This window comes from Giraffa tippelskirchi, chromosome 1 (genome assembly GCF_054371585.1).
Source record: "Giraffa tippelskirchi isolate mGirTip1 chromosome 1, T2T-mGirTip1v1.2.pri, whole genome shotgun sequence".
Classification (NCBI taxonomy): domain Eukaryota; kingdom Metazoa; phylum Chordata; class Mammalia; order Artiodactyla; family Giraffidae; genus Giraffa; species Giraffa tippelskirchi.
The window spans coordinates 180,659,738-180,674,670 of record NC_137275.1 but is presented as its reverse complement, the minus strand read 5'-3'; the positions used below and the strand labels follow the sequence as shown (position 1 = coordinate 180,674,670).

Genomic DNA, 14,933 nt, shown 5'->3' with positions numbered 1-14,933 from the left:
AAATGGATAGCCAATTGTCCCAATACCGTTAATTGAATCTATTTTCACATTTTTTTTTTTATTTTACAGAAATGAAGGAAAATCCCAAAGCAGAAGAACCAGAGATAATAGAAATTCGAAATGTGCCTCAAGAGAGTAACCCAGAAAATGACATCTACAGTTATGTTTTGTTTTAACAATGTTCAACCTTCATAGTCATCTAACAAAATACACATCTTAGTACATTGCATGTGTGATTTTCTCAAAATATGGTAGAAATCTCTACAATATTCGTTAATATTTTAACAGTATCCCCCTGCCTATCGATATATAGTCTATAGATTTATAGACTATATCTGAAAGCAAGAATTAATGTGTTTTCTCAGGCTCTACCACATAGACAATATTCTGCTAGTGTGTATGTGTGTGCACGTGTGTGCACATATGTGTATGTATGTGCATTCTGGGGAGAGGACAATGGTGGGAACAGACTTACTAGTTTTACTCCCCTTAAGAATTAATCAAAGAAATGTTTGCTCTTGGGGGAAATTATCAAGCCCTCCTTTTATCCATTTCTAAGGCTGAACAATTAAAATTTGGGGAAGTATATAGTTTTCTTATAAACTTTGATCAATTATTAATGTAACAATAGTATCAAAATTTTATGCAGGCTTCAGTTGGCTTTTAGTAATTTAATAATTTTAACAGTTCTTATCATTCTAGGACTTCTTTAAAGATATTTTGGAGTGATGTATGTACTTGCATATTTGAATTTTGATTTTCTGTTTTTACTTTTAAAATATTGTAATTGTGCAAAATGTACATTAAATCATTAGTACATGTTTAAGTGTGTGGACAGCATCATGGTAAGCACTGTGAGGGTCAGAAGACCTATAACACATAGTCCTTACCTACTAGGAGTTTAGTCTCGTGGAGGAATAAGACAGAAAACAAGTAATTACAAAAGAAGAGAGTAATGCTAATGCTTGTGGATAGAAGATACAACCAAGGGAATACCCATTTTTTTGCCAGAGTGACCTGAAAAAATTATACGAGTGGAGCCTTGAAAGTTGGAGAAGATTTGTATTATAGGTGAGGATAGCAACATTATTGTATGTGACACAGAGAAGGATGAATTCAAGATATGTTCAAGAACTGCGTGCAATGTACTAGAGTTAATGCAGGGTCCATGTGGAATAGCAGAATTAAAGTCTGGCAAGAATCCATCTAGCCCTACCTTGGGCTACCCTCCTCTCATTGTGGGTGCAACGTTTGTTCTTTAAAATCCATGAATCTTATGATATTAAATCTAATATCATGTGTGATAAGATCCAGAGCTTTAATTGATTTTCAGAAGGATCCTTCACTCAATGAAAGATTAAGAATCATTATACTGGGTCACCCCTGGTGGTTCAGTGGTTAAAAATCCGCCTTCCAGTATAGGGGATGCAGTTTGATCCCTGGTCAGGGAATTAAGATCCCATATGCCACGGGGCACCTAAGCCTGAAAACCACAACAAAGATCCTCTGGGCTGCAACTAAGAAAAAAAAAAAAAAGAATCATTATACTGAGAAGTGTTTCTCAAAGTGTAGGCAGATACCTACTTTGAATCATTTAGGGTTTGGTTAATTTTTTTTTTTAGGCAGATTCCTAGATCCTACCTCTAGAGAAAAGGTTGCATCATAAACTGCAAATAATCATGTATAATGGTTATTTATATAATCATATATCCTCTGCTGCTGCTGCTGCTGTTGTTGCTTCAGTCGTGTCCGACTCTGTGCAACCCCATAGACGGAAGCCCACCAGGCTCCCCCGTCCCTGGGATTCTCCAGGCAAGAACACTGGAGTGGGTTGCCATTTCCTTCTCCAGTGCATGAAAGTGAAAAGTGAAAAGTGAAAAGTGAAAGTGAAGTCGCTCAGTTGTGTCCAACTCTTAGCGACCCCATGGACTGCAGCCTACCAGGCTCCTCTGTCCATGGGATTTTCCAGGCAAGAGTACTGGAGTGGGGTGCCATTGCATATATCCTCTAGACAGGATAATAAACATTGCAAATCATATAATGAAAATGCTACATATTTAAGCTTCTGCTTTACATAAAGAGAACTTTTCCCTTTAAATCAAGTGGAAATCTACTTCATCAATGTCTCCAAGTCTGCTATGCATTTCAGAACATGTCACACTTGGTATCGTATTTTTGGCGTGACTGTCATTGTATATGATATCTAAGGCCAAGAAAGCAAATACCTCTGTTGGGCCACAAAGCGACTATCACTTTTAGCAACACCCCCATCTAGTGGAAAATTTCAGTCATTACGGCCCCAGTTTTACATCGTGCAAAGAGCTCAACAGTTTTCAATTTACTTTTGTTTCATAGCTGCCCAGAACTGTTTCCTCCTGAAAACAGAATGAAGGCATTCTTTTCCAAATTTCACGTGGAAGAAAACCTATCAGAGGACACGTAGGGGTATGAATTTTATCAGTTTGTGAAGTTTTTGTTTTAAAACCCACAATCCTCTCTTTAAATCTTTGACTCCTTCTGATGGTTATTTTCTAATAGTGGTCTATTAGTTCATGACAAATGAACATGTTTAGGAACAGCTTTTCATGGTTGTTAAACTTTTAAATCTGTGGAGTTTTATGATTTTTTTAAAAAATTTATTTTTTTACTTTACAATATTGTATTGGTTTTGCCATACATTGACATGAATCCGCCATGGGTGTACATGTGTTCCTATGATCTTGAATAACTTGTTTTTCAGGCAATATGTCTCTCTCCCCCCGGCCAAGAAAAAACAGGATAAAAAACTCAGAAGTAGAATTAAGTATACAGCTGCTGCTGCTGCTGCTAAGTCGCTTCTGTCGTGTCCGACTCTGTGCGACCCCATAGACGGCAGTTCGCCAGGCTCCGCCGTCCCTGGGATTCTCCAGGCAAGAATACTGGAGTGGGTTGCCATTTCCTTCTCCGGTGCATGAAAGGGAAAAGTGAAAGTGAAGTCTCTCTGTCGTGTCCGACTCTTAGCGACCCCATGGACTGTAGCCTACCAGGCTCCTCCGTCCATGGGATTTTCAGGCAAGGATACTGGAGTGGGGTGCCATTGCCTTCTCCCTTAAGTATACAGAGAAACTTTATAAATATACAGATGAGAGATGAGTTTACATGTAAGTAGGTAAGAGGCCTTGGTGGCTTAGATGGTTAAGAATCTGCCTGCAATGCAGGAGACCTGGGTTCAGTACCTGGGTGGGGAAGATGCCCTGGAGAAGTGAATGGCTACCCACTCCAGCATTCTTGCCTGGAGAATTACGTGGACAGAAGAGCCTGGCAGGTTACAGTCCATGAGGTCACAAAGAGTCGGACACAACCGAGAGACTAATACACACACACACACACACACACACACACGTAAGAGGCCAGGCTAGTGCTACAGGGATAACTGGTCATCGCAAGGGCTGAAAACTGATTCTTGTAGGCCCTCAACTTTTTAGAGCTTCCCCAAAACAACCACTACAACCCCAATGTATATGGCCGTTGACTCAGTTTCATTCTCGCTTCAGTTCTCGTGAGGTACGGAGCATAAGGAATAGTCCACACTTCTCATCCCTACCTACTCTGGTGTAGGGCTACACATCCATTAGATTTGAAACGAGGTTTATTTGGGTTTCTTTTCTGACGAAACATCATTTTTATTATGGAAAAATTGGGAGCATACAGAGAAGTATAAATGACCATCTGTGTATTCCCACTACTCAGGAAGTATTAACATTTTCTAACATCCCGTCATCTCGCTATGTGATAACTGCATATACATATACATATTCATATACATATTCTTTTTATGTATTAGCGTCATGCGTTGGGTGTGTAGGTTGCTTATCATTTCGAGTATCTTTATGCATAAACCTTCATCGACTTGTTCTCAATGGAAAGGGCGGTAACTTGGACCCTAAACTGAAGCGGGTCGGCGCGAGACAGGACAAGACAGATTCAGAAGCGGAATAAGGGCTTCAACCTCTAACCGCCACCTAGCGGTAGCCTCTGACATCCCCCGCCCGGAGCCTCACTCCCCTAGCGCCCCCGCCCCGCGCGTGCTCGATCTTGGCGCCATCGCCAGCACAGCTACTACGCAGGCGCCAGGTAGGGAAACCGGAAGCGGAAGGTTTGAACGCATTGGTTGGCCTCCTGTGTGACCCGTAGCCATGCGCGACTTGAAAGAGTCCAGGCCTCGCGCCACAGCGACCCCGTGCGGGTGTGTGAAGCCGGCGTTGGAGACAGGTAACTTCTAAAAGGCTGGCTGTTCTGCGCGCGTTAAGAACTCCAAGAGCAGGGAACCGCTTTCACTGCAGAGGGGAGACGGGACATGCGAGACCTTAAATGGTCAAGGGTCGTTTTTCCTACTTATTGCGAAGTTACGGATCATGTGTTCAGGCGACCACGTGATGTGTCTGAGGTGAGCGGGATGATGTCATCTCTCTTGCTCTTTGGTGGCTAAGGTTGGCAAGGTCTTGGCAAAACAACCACGTGCACTAAGAACTACTGTGTACTGTGACCCCGTGCACTCCCTTTATTGCTTAGAACTAGTTCGATTCATGTATTCTGTTGTTTTCAATTGAAAGCATCTTATATGCAACCAGTTTCCTTATCTTTTATTATTCTTTGCCTTGTATTGCACACTCCAGTCAGTCAAACTGGTTTGTTCCCTTCTTATGCTAGAAAATTTGTCATTTAACTTTGTGCACCTTATTCCCTCTATTTGAAATACTCCATAGTCCTGACCAAGGTCACATACATAGTTATGGTAGCATAGAATTTGAATTATAGTAAGTCTTCTAAAAATGAATTTTTCCTTTCACCCATGTTCTTTTCAGTTTATTATCTAAAAGGATATAACAATGCATATATAATGATGAGGATATTTATATGTACTTATGAATGTTATAAGAATCTTGTTTTATAGTTGCATAACATCTGGCGTGCTGTGGTCCATGGGGTTGCAAAGAGTCAGACATGACTGAGCGACTGAACTGGACTGAACATCTGGTAGAGGCTTCCCTGGTGGCTCAGTGGTAAAGAATACACCTGCCAAGGCAGGAGATGCAGATTGGATACCTGGGTCAGGAAGATCCCCTGGAGTAGGAAATGGCAACCCACTCCAGTATTCTTGCCTGGAAAATTCCATGGACAGAGAAGCCTGGCCAGCTATAGTCTGAGGCATCACAAAGTTGGACAGCTATAGTCTGGGATGTCACAAAGTTGGACACGACTGAACATACACGCATGCACGAAACATCTGGTAGATTTTAAAACTGTGAAATCGATGTGTTAAAGAAAACACGTCTTCCTACATCTGTTCTTGACCTTTTATTTTATTTTTTTTGTTTTTGCCTGCTTGGAAAAGAAAAATAATGATGGTGGGTTTTAATACATTGTGTTAACACTATTATGTAGAAAATTGTGCCTTCTTTTTTAAAAATTTTTATATTTTATTTTTAAAAATTTTTATTGAAATATAGTAGATATATACTATATTAGTTTCAGGTGTACAGCAAAGTGATTCAGTTATATCTATATGTGTATTATTTTTATATATTCTCTTCCATTAGTTTCAGGTGTACAGCAAAGTGATTCAGTTACATCTATATGTGTATTATTTTTATATATTCTCTTCCATTATAGGTTATTATAAGATATTGAGTATGGTTCTCCATGCTGTATGCTGCTGCTAAATCGCTTCAGTCGTGTCCGACTCTGTGCGACCCCATAGACGGCAGCCCACCAGGCTCCCCCGTCCCTGGGATTCTCCCATAGTAGGTCATTTTTGGCTATCTGTTTTAGGTAGAATAGTGTGTATATGTTAAGCCCAAACTCCTAATTTATCCTCCTCTTCCCCTTTTGGTAACCATAAATTTGTTTTCTGTCTGTGAGTCTATTTGTTTTGTAAATAAGTTCATTTCTATCTTTTTTTTTTTTTTTTAGATTCCACCTATAAGCAATATCATGTATTTGGCTTTCTCACTTAGCATGAAGTTTGGCTTACTTAGCATGATAATCTCTAGGTCTGTCTGTACTGTGCTGTGCTTAGTTGCTCAGTCATGTCTGACTCTTTGCCGCCCCATGGCCAATCTGTCTGTCCATGGGGATTCTTTAGACAAGAATACTGGAGTGGGTTACCATGCGCTTCTCTGGGGGATCTTTCCAACCCAGGGATAGAACCCAGATCTCCCTCATTGCAGGTGGATTCTTTACCTTCTGAGCCACCAGGGAAGCCCAAGAATACTGGAGTGGGTAGCCTATTCCTTCTCCAGGGAATCTTCCCGACACAGGAATCAAACCAGGGTCTCCTGCATTGCAGGTGGATTCTTTACCAGCTGAGCTACCAGGGAAGCCCCTAGGTCTGTCTGTGATACTGCAAATGGCATTATTTCATTCTACTTGACCTTTTGATTAATGATTTCTTACGTAATTTTCTTCTGTAGGGAATCTTTTAACTGAACCAATTGGTTACTTGGAATCCTGTTTCTCAGCCAAGAATGGTACTCCAAGGCAGCCATCCATTTGTAGCCATTCACGGGCTTGTTTGAGGATTAGAAAAAGCATCTTTAATAATCCTGAACACTCCTTGATGGGCTTAGAACAGTTTTCTCATGTTTGGTAAGTTGTTTTATAGTTAGAAATGGTACTCTGAACCAGAACTTGTCTCTGAGTACTCCAGTTGGAAGCACCCTTGGAGACTGCCATCCAGACCACCCTTATCTATTGCGTGGGATTCTTGGACTGTAGGCATGAATGTGAATGTTGGCATAACTTGGACACCCTCAAGGAAGTGTGGGATCCACTGAAGGGGCACATTCCATTTGCAGTTGTTCTAATTGTGATGGATGACTTCTGTTGAGCTGAAATCTGTAGACCTCAGTTCTGCCCATGGGTCATTATTCTGTCTTCTAGACCAGGGGTCAACAAGCTATGGCCCATGGAGCAAACCCATCTCATCTTCTGTTTTTGTAAGTAAGTTTATGGGAACACAACCACTAGCATTCATTTATGTGTTGGCTGTGGCTGCTTTTGTGCTACAGTAGCAGAGTTGAATGTTTATAGCAGAGACTGGTTGACCTGCAAACCTTAAAATGTTTTCCAGCTGCTCCTTTAAAGGAGAAGTTTGTGGACTTTGCTCTAGACCTGTGAAGTATTAAGTCTAATCTTCCTAAAAGACAAAAGAGACCTTAGAAATCTTGATACTTTTAAGTAAAGTGTTAGCTATATTAAGGCCTGTGTTATACTAGCGTTACTTGCCGTCACTTGGAATTTTGTCTCCGTTCATTCTTCCTCACCCCAACAATTTTTCCCCCACTGATCATATTTTAATACTATTAAAAACACTCTTTCTGTTTTAGTTTGTGAGGATTACAGTTTTTTCATCCTCTATATCATTATGATAGATTAATTTCTTTGTCTTCTTTTCTTACTCAGTAATTTGGTTTATTTTCAATAGGATTTTGTTTGTTTTTCACAAAAATGGTCATTTGAGCTGTAAGGCAAAAGTACAGCCTCCTAGGCTGAATGGTGCAAAGACTGGCGTTTTCTCTACAAGGAGCCCACATCGTCCCAATGCAATAGGACTGACCCTGGCAAAACTGGAAAGGGTAGAAGGTAATTTCTACTTTTACCTTTTTTTCCTTAACCAAAAGAAGTCTTATAAAATCAACATAGTACTCAGCACTGGCTGTTATTCATAGAAATACAAATGGTGTTAGCCCCTGAAACCCGCCAGATATTGAAGAGAATGAAATGATTAAAGGAATGTGAGCATTGAAACACTTTGAAATAAGCTCTCATAGGATGCTCAGAGTTAGTTTATGTCACTGCACTTATCAGAAGTTATTATTTCAAAATAACTCTTGAGATTTCACAATCATTAAATTAGCAACCAAATTTTTTCTGACTTGAAATTCTGTAAATACAAAATGATCTAAAAATAATTGGACATGCTCAAGATTTAACTCACAGTAACTGGTTGCACGTGCATATATGGTCAGCACATGGGGTGGTCGGTCATTTTTTCCTTGCAGTCCCGAGGAATGAACGAGCATCTAGCTGCAGTGCTGCTGTGTCCATTGAGACATGAGGCAGAGGGCTGGGATGAAGACCCCATAGATTGAACATCTGTCAGATTGTGAGAGGACCTGTGTAGAATACTAGATTAGTTTTAACTGCGTGCTTGTATATAACATTGTTACTGAGCTGTTCGTTTTTGAAAGCTTCCGATTCTCAAATCCCTCCAACCTGATCAGCACATTTGTGAAAGAGGCAGAAGATGGAGTGGCAGGTATATAGGAAATCAGGAGACATTCCAGGCTTCAGCTTGCTTGTTTATAAAGTGGCCAAAGGAGAAGAATTCACTGTGGGATATTTTTTGAGGATCTTACGAAGGCTCTAAGGGTACATTACAGGCTAAAAAGATGAGAGCCATTACTTCGTTTGTTCTCTCTGAGAGCTTGAACTCCCTTGCTGGATTATATTCAACAAGGCCTTGGTTAGGTTTTCGAGAAAAATTCTAGAGCCAATCCAACTTGAGTTTTCTCAATTTGTGATGGCTAACCAACTTGGATAATAATACTGGAACATTTTATGATTGTGCAACCCACACGTATTTTCTGAGCACTGGGTATGTGTCAAGCATTATTCTAGGTGCTGGGGATATAGTGACAAATTTAGATAAAAATCCCTGCTCTCCAGAGGAACTTAGCATTCTAATGGGGAAGATCAAATCAAAGAGGTGAAGACAAAACACAGCAGCACTATAGACACTCTTATAAGTAAGCATTATAAGGATGACCAGTGTTTTTGTGGTGCTTTGCAGTTTATAAAGCATGTTCATGTACGTTATCTCACAGTGGCTCGTGGACTGGGTAGAGTAGCAGTCTGACTGTTGTGAATGAGAGCACTGAGGTCTTGGATGTTTGATAATTTACCCAATGGCATCCAGACAAGAGTTTGTCTGACTTCAAATCCCTTGAACTCTCACTTGTACCCCCATGTCTTTTGCAGACGCCATTAGGCACAATCTGTCACTTAGAAAGTTCAAAATCTTCTTTCCAAAGTTCCAGGTTCATTCACAATAAGCATGTTTTAGAAATCAGAGTCCTGTGTTAGTCATGTTTTTCTTAAATGAAGATAGGATCACGTGTGATCACATGCAGCTTTTTGATTCGCATTGGACCAGTTTTCCAAGAGTCATGTTAGTAGACTCTGCAGCAGAGTCTACTAACTGGACAACAGCTGTATAAGTGGGACAGCAGGAGACCTTTCCTTAGTATTTGGCAATGGTGACTTATGTTCTGCTTAATTATATGATGGAATATTATATTTCTCTTGCTGTGTAACAAATTACCACACCCTTATCAGTTTAAACAGCACACATTTATTACATGTTTAAGACATTATGATGTTTCTATGGCTTAGGGAGCTGGGACACAGCTTAGCTGGGTCCTTGCTTAGAGTCTTATCAAGTTTCAGTGAAGGTGTCATGTGGAATGAGTTCTTTTCTTGAGGTTTGACTGTGGAAGAATCCACTTCCAAGCCCACTCTGGTCATAGGCAGAATTCACTTCCTTCTAGTTGTGATCCTGAGAGTCCTGGCCTCTCGCTGGTTTTTGGCTGGTGGCTGCCTCCAGCTCCTAGAGGCAGCCCACAGCACCTCAGGACCGCCCACAGTACTTTGTTGTATGGACTTTCCCAGCATGGCTGCTTGCTTCATCAAGCCCACAAGAAGAGTCTCTCAATTGAGTCTGCAGCAAATGCAGGAGTCTTAGATAACATAGTCACTGGAGTGATATCAAGTCATACTCAAGAGGAGAGAATTACATACCACTAGGAGATGAGCATCACAGGGCCACCTTAGATGCTGTTTGCCACGGTAGAAACCATCATCAGTCCCACAGAGGTAATACTGAGGACTCTGATGTACCTGGGCTTCCCTGATAGCTCAAACAGTAAAGTATCTGCCTGTAATGCAGGAGACCTGGGTTCAATCCTTGCATCAGGAAGATTCCCTGGAGAAGGAAATGGCAACCCACTCTAGTACTCTTGCCTGGAAAATTCCATGGGCAGAGGAACCTGGTGGGTTACAGTCCATGCGATCTCAAAGAGTCGGACATGACTGAGCAACTATCTTTCTTTCTGATGTACTTGGAACAAAATTAGAAACCTCCAGTGATGCAAAGGTGGGCTGGCCCCCATCTAGTGCTCGAAGGCTTACTCACTGTCAAGGGGGAGAGACTCTAAGGCCATTGCCAGACCGTGTGACAAGGGCTCCAGGTGAAGTTTGGGCACAGGTTCCTCTGCAGAACCCAGAGGAAAGAACACTTTTGTCTGAAAGAGCCAGAAAGGCTCTGTAAAGGAGGTGTTACATGAGAGCCTTGAAGAGTAAGCAGCAGTCTGACAGGTTAAAAAGAGAATGGGTTTCTGGGTAGAAGAAGTGTGTATTGGCACCAGGTGTACGAGAGCCCGGTGCGTGAGGGAATTGTGACTAAGGCTGGTGAGGTTTAGACAGATGGTGTTGAGTCTCTAATCATTTGTGCCGTTCTTCATTGTTAATATTTCTAAGATGTTTTTCACATTAACAGGTGGAGCTGTGTACCTTTCTGGAATTGACATGATTCATGGCACACCTGTACTAGACATAAAGCCCTACATAGCTGATTATGACTCACCGCAAAATCTGATTGAGTCTTCAGGGGACTTCACCTCAGAGAATAACCGACATATACCGAAAACCATGTCCCAGTCTGAGGGCGAGACTGATGGCTGTGACTGGCAACAGCTCTCAGGGTACAGGCAATCACAGTCCTGCCACTGCGCTAAGGAGAAACCCAAGTGTCCTGAAGATAGAACTTCAGGGGAAAACAACGCGGGATCTGATGACCCAGCAAACACCCAGCAAAGCTCACCTGAGCCCAGGGAGAGAGCAGCAGAGTTGGGTGAAGAATCCAGTCCCAGGGTGGCACAAGAGCAAAGTGGCCCACATAGCCAGGAGAAGAGCCCTTCAGAGGAACAAGAAGATAGCAGGCTGAAGAGAGGGGAAGAAGCAGTGGTTCCAGAAGGACACAGCCCAGAGATGTCCCCCAAGGCTCCTTCCAGGGTGGCCGGTGCAGCCCATTGCAGCGTGGTCCCTGCCTGGGTGAGAGAGGCCCCCGTGGCCAACTTGGAAGTCCGGTTTACTCCTCATGCAGAGATGGACCTTGAGCACCTCAGCACAGGTGAACCAGGTACTTTCCACTTCTTGTTTGTGAATAAGAGATGAGCCTTTGCTAGGAGATGTGGCAAACTTGGTATTTCTCCCATCCAAATACTAACCAGGCCCGACCCTGCTTAGCTTCCGAGATGACATTAGGCATATTCAGGGTGGTATGGCCATAGACCAGATTGATATTTCTGAGGGCAGGTATATAGAGTATTGGTCATTATGACTTGTAAAGAAACGCAGGAGTATAAAATCAAACTTGGACAATGTCATCATCTGATGGCTCTCAGTCAGCAGCTGTTCAGCACAGAGTCCCAGCCACTCAGTTTACTGAGGACAGCTGCTGCCCAGGAATAGGGCCTCTTGTCAATTCATAGCAGTAGTTCTTGGAGTTCTCAAATGGCATTCAGACGCTAAGTTGTGCTTGTTCTATACTTAGATAGATTTTCTTTCATCTGTTTCACTCGCTGACTAGAGAAATATCTCATCTTATTTTAACTGTCAGGTGGCCAATAGCTCAACCTTTGGCACAGAGCCCAGTAGTAAGAAGGAAAGAGTGTCTTACCACAGAAATTGTCCCTATAAAGTCCCAGCACTGCAGAAGAGCTGCCACAGGGCTTTTACTTGGCACCTGTTTAATACATAATGTTAACAAACATTGTTATCTGGTTTTTCAAGCCCACAAGCAGATTCCAAGCAGCTGTCTAGAATGAAGGAAGGGCCCCTTAAGGAAGTGGGTTCAGTGGTTCCAGTAAGAAGTAGCCAGTTAGTTGTTGCCAAGGAGATGTCAGATTTCACCTGCCAGTAGGTGGTTGTGCTTCTCATTCTATCCTAAGGCTCTGTGTTTAAACAGAACATTTAATTTTTAAATTGATCTCTTTATTTTAAAAGTTTTATGAACATTGTTTAATCACTGCATCTAGTTCATAGGGGGGCTTCCCTAATGGCTCATGGGTAAAGAATCCACCTGTAGTGCAGGAACACATGTTCGATCCCTGGGTCAGGAAGATCCCTGAGAAGAAATCCGCAACCCACTCCAGTATTCTTGCCTGGGAAATCCCTTGGACAGAGGAGCCTGGCAGGCCACAGTCCATGGGGTCACAAAAGAGTGGGACATGACTTAGTGACAAACAGCAGCAGCACAGTTCATGGGAGGAGGAAGTCAGTTTTGGGTTTTTTTTTTTGGAGGGGTCATACCCCACATGGCTTGTAGTGTCTTAGTTCCTTGACCAAGGATTAAGTCCACACCCTCAGCAGTGAAAGCGCGGAGTCCTAACTAGTGGACCACCAGGGAATTCCCAAGGAAAGTCAGTTTAGGATTTTGTGGTAGAACAAAGCAGTGCTGCCTAAAAGGCATGGTCACTGAAATACCATATATTTGCCCCTTGTCTGGTGGTTATGAGATGCTTTCTGCTTTGGAAAGTTTTGTGTTTTTCAAACTACAGTTCATTGAGAGGCTATATTATGTCTTACTGATTTAAAAAATGGTTAAAAAGAAAAATAATGAACTGTAACTACAAAATGGGGGCTGATTGATTTATAGCAGCAGAATTTTGAGCCAGGACAGAAATAAGAGATGACTTCAGAAAGTTTAGAGTCTAGAAAGGATAAAAAGATGTTGGAATGGGGAGGTGGGATTGGCACTGGAATAGAGTGCTGTGGGAACAGGAAGGAGAGTGTATTCTGACTTGGGGAGCAGAAAATCTGGAGAGGCTTCTATCTCCTTGGGGAGGAAATCTGAGAAGGCTTCTTGGAGGAAAGGATAAGTATTTGGGCTGAGCTTGGAAACATAAGTAGGCAGGGAAAGGCACCTACGCCAAATGAACAGCCAAGCGAAGACCTGGAGCTTCTATGGGAAGCAGTTACTGAACAGTGTGGTGTTTTGGGAACTCTTCTTTTTAGAGTGGCCTTAGAATTGTTTTATGTACCACACACTAAAGGAATCTTAGCACTGCATAATTAGTCCTCAGTTTTTGACCAGAGATTGTATTTCGTGACTTTACCAACTTTTTAATTGGACATAGCCCCAAGTGATATTTGGCTGTTTTCTAAAATCTGAATTTGTTTTCAGAAGGATAAAGACAGCACCTCCACCCCCCACTACCACTCCAGGTGATATTTTGAACAGGGACAACATTCTGTAAAGCACCTGCCTTCCTGGAAGAGCCTGGTCTTTGTTTGGATGTATGTTATGTGGCAGCTATTAAAAATTAGGTCACAGTTAATCTTTTATTTAAGTTTTGTATGTAATGTATTTTTAAAAATTATAACACACCCACAGTGTCATAAACATAGGAAATTTTTCCGCTTCCTATGTTTACTGACATACGAACCTGAGGAATGGTGTAGCCTCTTCCCAGTGATGATGTTGAACTTAGTGAACCTGCTTCACTGTTCTCACAAGGGCTCTCCCATTACTCTTACAGAAAGTAGCGTTACTTTTACTTGTGGGTGTGTGACACCCTCCCCTGCCTGAGGCACCCTCCCCTGCCTTGATGTATGTGTGGCCTTCTGAGAATGCTGGGACTGTCATGCCTTTCAGTGACCATGCCTCCATTCTGAGAGGAAAATGACAAGGAATTGAATTCAAGTCTACGTTGAGCTTCCCTAGTGGCTCAGTTGGTAAAGAATCTGCCTGTAGTGCAAGAGACCCAGGTTCGATCCCTGGGTTGGGAAGATCCCCTGCAGAAGGAAATGGCAACCCACTCCAGTATTCTTGCCTGGAGAATTTCATGGACAGAGGAGCCGGGCAGGCTACAGTCCATGGGGTCACAAAGAGTCGGATAGGACTGTGCGACTAACTTTCACTTTCTACATTGAGCATAGGAAAGTGACATTTTGGGTGCACAAAAGCTCAGCTCAGCTATCCTGCTTAGGAAGCTAAGGAAAATTATCGCCGTGATTTTTTTTGCTCAGCAGATTTCGAATTTGGGCTGAGTATGCATAAATTTAATATAATGACAGTACCACTTGAAGGTGACATTCTTTATGATGACTAAGTAGATTTCCAAGTGATATTCAAGGTTCCGACCAGCCTCCACATTTAAACTCACTCTACTGAAATTTTACTTGCATGATTTTGATAATTAAGTCATGGGGTCTTTTTTTTTGGCGGGGGTGGGGTCTATGTGCCTTGTGGGATCTTACGTCCCCAGCAGGAATTGAACCTGGGCCCATGGCAGTTAATGCGTGAAGTCCTCACCACTGGACCGCCAGAGAATCCCCAAGCTGTCTTCTTCTTATTGCAGGTGTTGGTCAAGTTTCGTTTAAATATTTTCAGTCAGCGGAGGAAGCAAGGCATGCCATCGAGGCTGTGCTGTCAGCTGATCCTCGGTCTGTATATCGACGGAAGCTCTGCCAAGATCGTCTTTTTTACTTTACAGTAGACACAGCACACGTCACATGCTGGTTTGGTGATGGTTTTGCAGAAGTCCTAAGGATCAAGCCGGCTTCTGAGCCTGTTCGCATGAGCAAGCCTGCGGAGTCCCCGGTGTCTTTGGGGTTGTGAGTACCCTCCATGGAGCCTGTAAGACAGCCTAATTGACTTGGGTGTGGCTGTTGGGTTATCAGTACAAGCTAATGATGTGCCTTCTTTGCAAAAGGAAGCAACATGACACTTTGTGATCTCACTGCTTTCATTTGGTGATTTGGGTTGTTCACAATATTTATTTAAAAAACATGTATTTTAATAAAGATACAGAATTTGGAGACATCACCAT

General features: G+C 42.3%; 2 protein-coding genes across 11 annotated transcripts in view; both read left to right on the top strand.

Annotated features, from left to right (window-relative positions):
• Positions 1–229, top strand: part of HEMGN (hemogen) — a 17,826-nt gene extending 17,597 nt beyond the window's left edge. Inside the window, exon 5 of the mRNA XM_081511502.1 lies at positions 70–229. Within this exon, the coding sequence (XP_081367628.1) occupies positions 70–176 (107 nt within the window). The 3' untranslated portion in view covers positions 177–229. The remainder of the gene's footprint in view (positions 1–69) is intronic.
• On the top strand, positions 144–14,933 carry TRMO (tRNA methyltransferase O). 10 transcript variants are annotated; one of them, XM_081511545.1, is made up of 6 exons: positions 4,125–4,251; positions 5,653–5,783; positions 6,453–6,627; positions 7,466–7,623; positions 10,598–11,239; positions 14,463–14,933. In XM_081511545.1, exons 3-6 carry the CDS (start codon positions 6,599–6,601, stop codon positions 14,720–14,722), a joined length of 1,089 nt encoding a protein of 362 aa, XP_081367671.1. In that variant the 5' UTR covers positions 4,125–4,251; positions 5,653–5,783; positions 6,453–6,598; the 3' UTR covers positions 14,723–14,933. The 10 variants fall into 10 exon arrangements, with proteins under 10 accessions (XP_081367710.1, XP_081367681.1, XP_081367671.1 ...); XM_081511534.1 differs by having other exon boundaries at positions 4,125–4,426; XM_081511555.1 differs by lacking the exons at positions 4,125–4,251; positions 5,653–5,783 and adding an exon at positions 2,356–2,445.